At 48.3% G+C, this 12,793-nt stretch overlaps 1 protein-coding gene across 4 annotated transcripts in view; it reads left to right on the top strand.

Moving 5' to 3' along the window:
* Window positions 1-839: 839 nt before the first annotated feature.
* The window catches only part of KIAA1210 (KIAA1210 ortholog), a 64,457-nt gene continuing 52,503 nt past the window's right edge, over window positions 840-12,793 (top strand). For 2 of the 4 annotated variants that reach the window (XM_070606024.1, XM_070606022.1), the window contains exon 1: window positions 910-1,134. Coding sequence is in view for 1 of the 4 variants with exons in the window: in XM_070606019.1 (XP_070462120.1) it covers window positions 1,100-1,134 (35 nt within the window). In the remaining 3 variants the exon portion in view is untranslated. Of the gene's footprint in view, window positions 1,135-12,793 lie in introns of all 4 variants that reach the window. The other 2 variants (XM_070606019.1, XM_070606020.1) reach the window with 2 other exon arrangements.

Below are 12,793 nucleotides of genomic sequence, written 5' to 3'. Positions count from 1 at the left end.
CCCAGTCCTGCGGGTCAGATTAGGCCCTCTGAATGCATGCACAGGAGACATCTTGACCTTTTAAAATCTTTGATTTCTCTTGGTAAGTTAAAGAAGCCAAAGCCTGCATCTTCATTTGCTTTGCTTTTCACGCTCTCACTAGACACTTCAGAAATGCAAACACTGCAAACCCTTGCATCTCAGATGCCAGGACAGGGACACCCCTTTATTGAACTGCGATTGGGAAAGGTGCCCTCCTGGATCTTCCAGGCAGCCGGCATCATTAAGCCACACTTTTGCTCTCTCTCCAGTTCTTTCGGCTTTCTGCAGACACTCTGCCCAGCGGTCTCTCTGAATCCATGTAATGTGAGCCATGTTACAAGTGGGATCCCCCGTGTACACACAATCTCTGCTGGGGACTTCCATCTCAAAGGCATTCCTGCCCTCGAGATTTCACAACTTTAAGGATATTGTTGCTTTTTTGGGGGGGACGCCAGACTTGCTCAGGGAGTAAATCGTTTTCCTTAGGATAGAACAAGAACAGTTTAGACGGGTCAAAAATAGTGTTCAGATTGAGGTGGGAATGCTCGCAGCCTCGCTATTTTAAACTTACCTCACCTCTCTCTTCTCCCATCTGCTCCTCCCTCCCCCGAGCCTGCAGAATCTAAAATGCCAGAAAGCGACTTATTTACATTTCCTTCCTAAAGCTGTCAAGTGTCCTTCTCTGCCCGGATAGAAGTCTCTACTAACTCCCCAAATTACTCCTCACACTCCTTAGCCCTGCAGGGATACAGAGAGGCTAAAAGACGAGCATCTGGTATTCTGCCCTAAGGATGCTGCGGTCGCGGGAAGTTGGAGGCAGAGAGAAAAGGGGAGTTAACAGTTCCTAACCATGTAGGGAACAGGCCCAGCCTTTTTTGGATCTAGTTCAGAAGACCGCGAGAGGCCTCAGAGAAGAAACTTTATCTGGTGGTTATTGCATTGGCCCGCTGGTCTGGGGCTGCGTACGGGCGGGCGCCTGGCGTGCAGAGCTGCGCCCACCGGCACACCCGCAGCGCGGGCTCCTAGGTGCCCCGGCAGGCGAGGCGCGTAAGCAGCCGCCGGCCCCCTCGGAAGCGCCATGGCTGGGTTTTACGCTTGCCTGAGGACTCCAGAGTAAGTGGCGGGCGCAGAAGAAGACCTGCTCCAACCAGACTCCGCAGGGTGGAGGGTGGCAGAGCGGGGCGATCGCCGCGAAAGGGGCGGCCCGGAGCGCCTCCGGGCTGGGCGGCGGGCAGCGCGCCTCCGCCGGGGCTCGAACTCGCGGCCTCGCGCCCGCCGATTGCGGCGGTCGGCTCCTGGGAGGGCTCGCGCGGGTGTGCGTGCGTGCGCGCGCGTGCGCGCGGGGAAGCGGCGGCGCGGGCTCCCAGGACTCGGCGGGCCGGCGGGGGCGACCGAATGTTGCAGGGGTCCCGGCTTGCAGGCGTTCTCCTTCCCGCCGCGGCCCCTGCCTGGCTCACCTGCGGCCCAGGCTGTTGTGGTTGTTGATTCATTTACTTGCAAAGGCAGGAGGAAGGCGTCAAAGGGAAGATAGAGCCGCGCCGCAGGGACTGACGCGGAATACCTGGTTATTCCGGGGGTTTCCTTTCATGCATCTTGATGCCCGACCTCTTGGTGCAGGGGTACCTTGTGGCCCCCCTATGGCCTTGGCTTTACCGGAGTTTCTAAGAAATAGCTCAAGGGTCTGAGAAGGGAGAGCTGCATGAGGAGGATGTTTATCTAACAGGGGGCTGGGGAGAGAGACTGGGGCTAAGCTATGGGTTCCAACATGCATGTGTCAAGAAACCTAGCCCACGTCATCTTAAAATAAAGCACCCCACAAACCTGGATTTTAAAAGGCTAGTTTCATTGACTAGTAGCACCATTAAAATAACGTTCGCCGTGATAATTCAGTTAAATAATGTGCTTCAGTTACACAGAAACATTTTGTTCTCGCACCAGTCAGCAGCCAGCATGACTGAAAAGAAAGATATAAGGGAGGGGGGCGCTGGGGGCAAGAAATGAGAGAGAGAGAGAAAGGAGGAGAGAGAGATGGAAAGAGAGTGGAATTTGGGTGAGTGGAGAAAATCACCTTAAGTTTTTTGAGTTAAGTTCTAAATTTGTTCCAAGATGTGCAGTGTGCCATCTCCCAGTTATTTGATGTGGCGTTAGCTCCAAGCTGTTTATCCTCACTATGTATCCACAGTGGTGTCTTTGGATGCTGTGTGTGTATATTTCAAGCAGTGACAACGGAAAGAAGATATTAGCCAAGACAGATCTAGTCATATGGCTAATTAGTGGGTGTGGGAGTGTACATGATAATTTTCCATTTTCATTCATGAAGCTAACACTCTTCTCAGCTATCAAAATCTGGAATCACAGCCAGGAACTCGTGTCACTCATTGCAGGTCTCCAGTAGTTGAGAGTTGCGTAGGTTCACCTGGCCCCTGCAGTTCAGTACCCTCATGGAAAAGCACTGTATGGACAGGGACTGGCAGGCTGTGGCCTGCAGGCCCAAAGTGATCTTCCATGTGATTTTTAGTGGCACTCCGTTTGGGGGCTAAAGTGAGGTGGTTCAGGCATGGAGGTGTGTGTAGACTAGACGCCCCCTTCTGCTTCTTCCTCAAAATCGGTACCAGAGTGCGTTCCCACTCTCCGGGTGGTGAATGGGCCTGGGCTTTTGAAACTTGAAAAGTGTTCTTGCAACTATTTTATAATAGTTGGCCTTGGATGGATGCTGTGGAAATTACAAGGCTTTCTCTGTGAAACTCGCCAGAGCGCCAGATGACAGAGAGGTGGACAGTGAAGGCTTTGGGAGGATGAGGGAGATGACGGCTGCTGTGGTGGGAGACGATAACTGTGATGTTATTGCTCCCAGGTGAGTGTCCAAACCGTTCCTCCGTGGGGCTCAGTGCCGGCTTACATACGATTCTCCTGCTTGCAAAGGAACAAGGGAGCTTTCTCAGAGCCCCTTCATCCTGATGTCTGCTTTCCGTGGAGAGGATCTGGGGCAGCCTGAGGTCTTTGGCGTGGAAAGGGGAGATTCAGTAGAGCAAATGGTCTATTCTTGTGGCCGCAGTTGAAGGCCTGAGCTCATCTGATGGCTTGTTGAATCTGGGCTGAAGGGCCAGGACAAATGATGAGAGCATTTGAGGAGATTAAGGAGTCAAGGCCTCTACAGATAAGTGGCTTGGAGTCCCTCACGGGACCTAAAAGGTAAAGAGACTCAGTAAACATTCAAAAATACTGTGTACCTGCTCTAGCAAACTTTGAGCTGAGCACTGTGGGAGAAACTTTTGCTTTCCTTTCCTGGAGCCAAGCAAGCACAGTGCTTGGCACAAATATTTGTTGAGGGAATGATGTTGACTGAACCCAGATGCCCTTGAGGAGCTTGCCTTCCCAGGGAGTGGTCAGCCCGCTAAACGGCGGTTTGCAGGAGGTAGGGTGGGAGGCATAAGCTCCGTTGGAGAGAACGTAAAGGAGGACAGGAGCAGAGGGAGGAACTGGAGGCCAGAAGTGGGAGAGACATGAGAGGAAAGAGGAGAGAGGGATGGAAAGAGGGAGTGGAATCTGGGTGAGTGGAGAAAAACACCTTAAATTTTCTGAGTTGTCTTAAGTTTCTAAATTTGTTCCCAGCTATACAATGTGCGGTTTCCTAGTTATTTCGTGTGGCATTAGGGTCCCTTCTCTGAGCTTTTGCCAGGGCTCTGGAGGTAGAGGGAGAGGAACGCCAGGAGGGAAATCATTCTGCTCCGACCTTCACTGCTCCCCCTGTAAGCCTTTGGTTCTCTCCCACCCTCCATGCCCCCATCACCCCTCAAAAAGGGGTTTTCTATAATCACAACTTGGCCATGTCAGGAGGGCTGCACCCTTTCAAGGAACCCCAATAGGCCTTGAAAGTTGAATTTGGGTGGAAATACAGGATCGGTTCACAGTTTCCAGATCACACTTGCATTCTAGATTTTATATAGAGGTGTGTACACTTACCATGTGAGTTGGAGATGTTTGAGATATTTGGCCAGTGGTGGAAATGGGTATATTCAGAGCCACCCATATCCTTGTAGGCCTTGACTCCATGTCACTAGCCTCATTGACACCTGGCTCTAAGCAAGTGAGCTGCTAGGGTACCACTTTGGGTGTTTAAATTCTGAACTGGTTACTGTAGATATAACTCTTGCTTAAGATAACTAGCTATTAAGTTCTGTTCTTTTCATAGACACAGAATGACAGCAGGTGACAGGAGAATTATCAAGGGATCAGTGAATATGCTTATTGGTAGAAGGAAGAAAATAGTAGTAGTCTTTAATTATGTGACACCATTTTGTGCAAGTATATGAGAAGATGAAGGAAAAGCAAAAGAACTTTCTTAACCAGACAAGATCCTGTAATGGTGGGACGGGTGAAAATGTCTTCATTTTAAGGGTGTGGAGGGGCCCGCCCGGAGGCGTAGCGGTTAAGTTCGCGCATGCAGTCCGCTTTGGCGGACCCGGATTTACCAGTTCAGGTCCCAGGTGCGGATGTACGCACCACTTACCAAGCCATGCTGCGCCAGGCGTCCCACATATAAAAAAAAGTAGAGGAAGATGGCCACAGATGTTAGCTCAGGGCCAATCTTCCTCAGCAAAAAGAAGAGAATTGGCAGCTCAGGGCTAATCTTCCTCGAAATAAAATAAAATAAAATAAAAAGAGTGTGGAAACTGGACCCCAAAGATGTTAAGTGATTCTCCTTGGGTCACAGGGTCAATGACAATTCCAAGATTAGAATCCTGGGCACCCTGACTTCCAGCATAGAGCCATACAGCCTGGGATAGAGGAAAGATCAACCTCTGAGCAAAAAAAAAGCACACATCGTGGGACACTGTGGCTCCTAGCTGGAGCTGCTGCCGAGGTCTATTCAGCCCAAGGCAAAATGGCAAGCTGGGGCAACTTCATTTTTGGCAACCCCGATCTCTCCTGTTCTAACCCCTTCCTATTTTGCCACCATTCCCACTCCATGTGTTCTGGGCCTGAACCTTGCCCTTCTCTCCAAGCCTGTCTTCTCCAAGCCTCTGCCATCCTAGGCTGTGGACTTCCCCTTGGCTAAGACATTGTCCTCCTGTGACCCACGGGCTAGCTCTTTGCCAAACTGACCTGTGATGTTAGGTTAGTGGGCATGGATGGATTCCTCCTGACAATGTGTATTTCAATAGGACCTGGATGCTTTTGCGTCACTCTTAGGCTTGGTGGTCACCTGGGAGAGCTTGCTAGGTTAGTGGGCCCCTCACATCATGCTAGTCCGCTTTGTCTACTCTAACAGGATTCAGGGAGGTGAGGCTGAGCACTTCTGCAAAGGTACCTGACACCCGAGCAGGGAAGCACTAGTGTGAATTATGTGCCAGCCTGCTCCCTGGGCTGCAAGACCTCCCTGGTGCCCCCCAACGCGGTGCGGGCTTCTATCGGAGATTAGAGGCCACAAATATTGACTTTTTATGAGTTTCAGTTGCTGATATTCAGGGGGCCCATGCATTCTTTTTTGGCCCTGGGTAGCCCCCCGGCACCCAGACGCTGGAGGAGATCCGACCCCGCAGGTCCCTCCAGTGGTTGACAGCCTTAGGGATATCTATCTCCTAAGCCCATCTGCAACTGTTCTCCTGAACTTGGGGCCCACCTGCACCCAGGGGACAACGATGAACGTGAAGCCTGGCCCTGCGAGCTTCCAGTTGGGGAAGGCAAATACAGGCAAATTCTGCACTAGAAATGTGTAGCTGCAGCTACTCGGCGTGCCAGCTCAGACCCAGCTTCCACTCCTCACTGTAATTAAGTGTTGAATGTGGTCATTAGAGATCCCTGTGGCATTTCGCTTCCTTCCCTCCCTTCTTCTCTGCTTTTTTTTCCTTCTAGTTTTAGAAGGCTGTTAACGCCAGTTCCCTGGCAAGGCGCCCAGACTGGGTATTGCATTTGCTAACCTGCATTCACCCTGTGGCATCTGTCTGAGGCACTTTCCATTCATGAGAGCGATAGGGGAGCCGATGGAGTGGCGGGCGCCCACTCTGGGGAGGCGCTGTCCCAGGCCCCCAGCCTCACCCTCTGCCGGGGGAGGGCCAGTTCTCGGGAAATTTCTTGAATAAACTATTTGCCATATTTACCAGTTTACCACAAGTTCGTCTCTTTATTTATAACATAGTTATTTAGCTCTTTGTAAAGATTCATTTAGGAAGAAATAGTTTTAAAAGCTTCCGGAGATTTCTCTGAAGATGCAGTTGACAGGTTTCATTTGGTCTTTAGCAGGATTCTAAGGAGTGTTCCATTTGTTACAAGGTTTCATTTCCTTGGGAATTTATTAAAAATGTGGAATGGCACCTTATTTCATCAGTAACCAAAATTTCAGCATTTTACATGGGAATGTTTGCAGTAGTTTATTTTGAATCCTTTGAAAGCCCATTTTCTGTCGGGCCAACTTTAGCGTCTTGGGGATTCTCTCACCAATTTCTCAAGTAGCACAATTTTTTGTTGTTTGTTATTTCTGGAAATTAGCAGCCAAAATGTAGTATGCAATGTGGTTGCTCCTGTCATTTCCTAATTGATTTTCTACTTTAACATTCTTTTAGCTTTTTAAAGTAATTCACTTCTCATCTTTCCTTCATGATTTCATAGTCATGGTTAATGGAGAGCAAATTTGGGGAACTAAGCGTACCGTACGTTATAGTAATCCCTTCTTGGCATCTCCACTCTCCTGCTGCTGCTTTGGGTGGTTGTACTCTTTCCTGAAATCTTCAATAGCTATTAAAACCAGCCATTCAACGGACACTGCTGTAAGCTATGATTCACTAGAAGAAATGAGTTTTGATGAAATGGCTTGTTTTCAGAAGGCCAAGCTAAGTTAGTGAAAAGATTTGCCATTTTGGTTACTTCCAACACATATGCTAACCTTAACCCAGAGGTTCTCAGCAGGGGTGTGGGTAGCAGTTTTGCTCCCCAGGGGACATTTGGCAATGTCGAGACATTTTTAGTTGTCAAAACTAGGGGAAAGGTGTGCTGCTGACATCTAGTGGGTAGAGGCCGGGGATGCCGATCAGCATCCCACAACGCACAGAGCCCCCCACAACAAAGAATTTTCCAGCCTCAAATGTCAATGGTGTCAAGACTGAGAAACCTTGCCTTAAACTAATAACATTTTATCAAAGTAGAAGTCTGAGGACGACCCTCCTTAAGTGTTTAGACCAGCACTATCCGATAGAAGTTTCCATGGTGATGGAAATGTTCTCTATCTGTGCTGTCCAATATGAGAGCCATTTGCCACATGTGGCTATTGAGCACTTGACCGTGGCTAGTATGACTGAGGAACTGAGTTTTAAGCACACAAGGGTGCTGTTGTTTAGATTCAGTGTAAAAGTTCTGCCTTGGTGGAATTGTCTTAAATTTGGAATGAGAGCGCCTGAATTAAGGAGGTTGTACTGGAGAACAGCAGAGCCAGAAGCTGTTCACAGTGTCATGTCCTCCTCTGTCCGTCACCCAGCCAGTAATGTGGCAGGAGAGCCCGGGCACCTAAGGATGCACGGAAGCTTGGCATTTGGGGTTGGGAAACCGGAGCAGTGTAGGGACCAGCCTGGCTCCCAGGCTGCTAATGAAGGAGCAAGCCATCTGACCCAGGGGTGAGAAGAGAGCCCCTCATAGCAGCTTACAATGTGCCGTCAAATCCCCTACTGCTCGAGGGTCCAGCCACTCAGCATAGTGTCTGTCTGGCACATACACACACTGAAAATATTTGGCACCATACAGTGGGAAGAGTATGGGAGTCAGACATGGGTTTGAATCCTCACAATGCTACTTACTAGCTGTGTGGCCATGGGCGAGTACCTTAGCCTTCCTGAGCCTTAGTTGTCTCCTCTGTAAAATGGGGATAATGGTTCCTACCTCATAGCATTGTCACAAGGATTAAATCAGGTAACTGATAGGTGCATAGGTTGACCTCAGTAAATGTGAGTTCCCTTGCCACCTAATGTTGATAAACAAAGAGTGACTTTTAACCATTAATTAGTCATAAGCACATAGTAGGTGCTCAGCAAACACTTACTAAATGAATGGGTCCTCACAGTTAGCCTATGGTGAAGGTACTACTCTTAGCCCCACTTAAGAAATAAGAAAATTTAGGTTTTGAACAGTTCAGTGACTTGCCCAAGACCACAAGCTAGTGATTGACAAGAGCCAGGATTCAAACGTAGATTTGTCCAACTCCATAGCCTAACTCTTATGCAACTATGCTATTCTTCCTCCTCGGAAGGTCAAGGTGCCAGATTTCTCTTTCTGCAACAAAGGAATGTCTGCTCAGAAACTACTGGATCAGAGAATCAAGAACACTGCAGAAAGACGTGATATTGTGACATCCATACCTCCTTCATCCCACCTACTCCCTCCAGCTCCCAAATTCTGTCTCCAGGCAGGTTCATTTTATGGTAAGGAAACTGAGGCATGAAGAAAGTGTATGACCTGTCCGAGATCACACAGCTTGACAGGATCTTCATGAGTTTGAAGTTCTAGTCTTCAAAAAGCTCAGAGCCTCATAGGGAGGGAAAGAGTTTCATCTACTGGGGCCAACACTAAATGGGAGAAAATTAACAAAGGGTCCCATATTGTTAAAGCAACTTACTTGAATTTTTTAAAAAGTAAAGACATAAAACATTTTATTCATCTAATTTGAACATTTGAAACTGTATCCTTTGTTGCAAACACAACAAGTTATTACAATATAATTCAGTTATCTACTAGGGCATGTAAGGGAGATGCTCAAAATGAGGAATGGGAACAAGGGAGGAGAAAAAGAAGAGATACAGGCATGGGAAAGTCTAGATATGCATGAGAAAAAAATTAAAAATGGTAGGCACTGTATTTCAGGAAGATTGATAAAGTCATGTTGCATTTTTTTATCAGCAAGGTCATTATCTCTTATTTCCTATCCTGGGGTCCTTATGAGCCAAGGACCAGCCCTCCCATAAGCTGTGAGTCACGGTTCTTCCCCTTTCTTCTTGCATTCAGATCTCCCCTTTCCCTAAGCCCAACTGTTCTGAAAAAGTGGAGAGGAAAGTAAATCAAAGGGACGCTTCTGAGACACATGGAGGTTGGGGAAAGGAAAGGGTCCCAGGCACATCTGCCTGTTCACATATTTTTTAAGATTTTATTTTTCCTTTTTCTCTCCAAAGCCGCCCCCCCGTACATAGTTGTGTATTTTCAGTTGTGGGTCCTTCTAGTTGTGGCATGTGGGACGCCGCCTCAGCATGGCCTGATGAGTGGTGCCATGTCTGCGCCCAGGATTCAGACTGGGGTAACCCTGGGCCGCCGAAGTGGAGCGTGCGATCTTAACCACTCGGCCATGGGGCCGGCCCCTGACTGTTCACATTTTGAGCAGAGCCCAGGAGATAAGGCAGGAAAAGTCTACTCTCCTGAGTTTGCATAAAGCATACAGACAGAGGTTTCTGCATTGGCTCACTATTGATTTGTGACACTTGGAGAGAGTCTCCAGAAGCCCTTTAAGGGAATGAGATGGGGGAAAATCCCCACTAAACCTCCATTGCCTCTTTTTGAAGGACATACTTTTACTTTTACACGTGAGGAATGTTTGTTTCTTCTGTGCCTGTGGCTCCAGAAGCCAAGTGTCAATGATCCAAAGACCCTATTTCATGCAGAAATGGCCTATGTTTGCTTGTTCAGAGTTGGAGGAAAGACGAAACTCTCTGGGAGGAGGTAGGTAGTTCTCTGATAGGGATGAACTCCTGATTTGAAAAGAGTTTAGAGAAATTTCTTTTTGAGGGGAAGAAAGAATGAGTGGTGAAGTTTAAGTCAAATCTCCTGTAACCCTGTGCTGTTTTTGGTTTGTTTTTGGTGAGGAAGATTGGTCCTGAGCTAACATCCATCACCAATTCTCCTCTTTTTGCTTGAGGAAGATTGGCCCTGAGCTAACCTCTGTGTCAGTCTTCCTCTATTTTGTATGAGGGATGCCAACACAGTGTGGCTTGATGAGCAGTGTAGGTCCACAACTGGGATCCAAACCCGCGAACCTGGGCCACCGAAGTGGAGCACGCTGAACTTAACCACTATGCCACCGGGCTGGCCCCACCCTCTGCTTTTTTTAAATGGGAAAAAATAGCTTAGGTTTCTAAACAATCTGAAAGTAGGAGAGTTTCTGAAAATGTCGACAGGCTTCGGAAGTGCCTGCTCTGGAGGCTGGGTCCCTACTGGCTTGACACAGGACCAATAGGGGTCTCCGGGGATGAACTGGGAACTCTGAAAGATTGTCTCAGTGAATCCTAGAATCCTAGAAAGCCTGAGCTAAAAGGAACCCTAGACTTCAAGTCTAGTCCAATCCCTTGGTTTTTAGGTGAGGAAACAGAGGCCCAGAGAAAGAACTTGGTGTGCCCAAGGCCTCACAGCTAGTTAATAGCAGAACTGAGGTGTCAACTCTCCGAAAGTTGCTATAGGGCCTCATTAGAGGGTCAAGTCTCAGAGATGTTTATTAGAAAAACAAAATATCTTCCTTTGTGGTGACAATTCTCTCTAAATATCATTCAAGTTGCTTTTTCTTCACCACCCTTGCCCAGCCATCCATTTCTTGTGGCTTCCCATTTCAGCCTTTCTGTTCCAGTCATGTCCAGTACCCAATTTGATTTACAGCAGTGTTTCCTCAAAGCGGGGAGTTTGGACTCTTTGCCTTAGAATCATTTGACAGCTTATGGAACATGCAGATCTCTGGGCCCCGCCTCCAAAGAAGAATCAGAATCCTTGGGGATGAGAGCCAAGGAGTCAGTGATTGTTATATAGGGTGTTTACTTACCGTCTTCCTCCTGGAACTCATTTCTTATACCATTGTCCATATCTGTAGCAGTAGTTTTCAAAAACCCTACTATTTATTGAGCACTTACTTTGTACCAGGCTCTGTGCTGTTTTTCACACATTATCTCATTGATTCCTCAGATGCTGGCTGAGTGCTTCCCATTTACTCTCAAGTGGATAACAGAGCAGTATCCAGCTGGGAGAAGGGGCCAGGCCCCTCCCACCCCCAGTTAAGTGCTCCTCCCGGGCGCTACTCCCAATGTGGCTTTTTATTTTCCTAAGCTATTCCAACTAGGGGTTCTTGAACCTTAAAGTTTAAGGAAGCCCAATAGATTTCTGCTCTCCTGGTTCTCGCTGCCACTTTTCCCTTGAGGTGGTTACCCTAGTGGGAAGAACTTTTTGCACATCATTTACTTCTTCAAAGTGGCAATCCTATTCCTTTCCCTGCCTAGCAATGACATGGGTTGAATGAGGAATGAGTGAGAGAATTCTTTGAGCGGTGCATGTTGGGATGCTGTCTGCTTCTGTGGCCTAAAGTGAACACCGGAGGAGGGTACCAGGAATCTCCTTTCTGCACTTGGCCCTCTGGGCCTTTCTCTCCTCCCCTACTAGCTGCCTTCTAGTCTGGCCCAGCTCCACGCTCTTTTTCAGGTGGCCCTTCTTTCTCTGCCCTCTTGGTGTCCTGTCTAGTCCTAGGCCCTGGGGCACTCCATTTTCCAATCCATTGTTATCTGGTGTCCCTTGTCCTGAAGACTCCTTCCTGTGGCCTGCCAATATTACTCCAGAAGCTTCTTTTCTAGGCACTGGACCAAAGAGGTACAAGAGTCTGGTGTGAGAGCAGACTTGACCCTGGGCAAAAGGGCTATAAATGAGCCAGGTGCTGCCCATACTTCATTGCCCCAAGTGCATCATTCTGGCCAGAGTCCTCAGGCTCTTCCTGGTCACTCAGAGTTTGTGGCTGTCATCTGCCCCCTCTACCCTAATCCTCAGCTCACCTATGCTGACTCTCAGTGCCTCAGTGCTCAAGCTGTCACCAAACTTTTCTGCCTAGCAAAAGGTGGGCACAGTGGCTTAGCAGTTAAGTTCATGCCCTCCACATCAGTGGCTCGGGGTTTGCTGGTTCCAATCCTGGTGCAGACCTACACATCGCTCATCAAGCCATGCTGTGGCAGGCATCCCACATATAAAGTAGAGGAAGATGGGCACAGATGTTAGCTCAGGGCCAGTCTTCCTCAGCAAAAAAGAGGAGGATTGGCAGCAGATGTTAGCTCAGGGCTAATCTTCCTCCAAAAAAAAAAGGCCCATCTTAAGGTGGGCTTCCTCTACCAGACCTTTCATGATTACTCCAGCCTACACCGAGAGGTCCTTTTTAGTCTCTTTTGCTGCTTTAAATGGAGCTACCCACAAAAGCATCCTCTAGGACCTCCTGTGGCAAGACAGCCTCCTATCCTCCAATTCTTCAGTCCGCTTTTCCCCTTCACTCTCACCTTCCCTTGTTCTTTGCCCCCATTGACACCTAGATCTCAGCTCTCTAGCCTTGCTTTGCTGCTTCCTGCCCAACTTGGCTTTGCCATGTATTTTGGACATACTTCTCTGGCTTAACCTTGGCCCTCTGCCTCCTTTCTGCCCTCTAGCCCCCTGTGTGACACATGCAAGCAACGCACACTCCAGCTTCCTGTTTCCTGACTCTTGGGGCCCACAGGCCCCTCATGTAGATAGTCAATACCCTCAAGTTTGGCCTTTGGGTCCTTGTTGTGAAATGAATCCTTGTCATAAAATATCATAAGAGAACACATGATAATTTTGTTTTACTTCCTCATTTTTACATATATGGGAACTGAGGCCTAGCGAGGAGCTATGACTTGGGCAAGGCCCCAAGGATAATCTATTGGGAGGGTAAAATCAGGACCCAGGCCTTCTGATTCCTAATCAAGCACTGTTCTTGAATTTTTCGTGTGTGCTTTTTTCTTTGTAATCAAGCAGTGGGTCATCT

This window comes from Equus przewalskii, chromosome X (assembly GCF_037783145.1).
Source record: "Equus przewalskii isolate Varuska chromosome X, EquPr2, whole genome shotgun sequence".
Lineage (NCBI taxonomy): Eukaryota > Metazoa > Chordata > Mammalia > Perissodactyla > Equidae > Equus > Equus przewalskii.
This window is presented reverse-complemented; position numbering and strand designations above follow the sequence as displayed.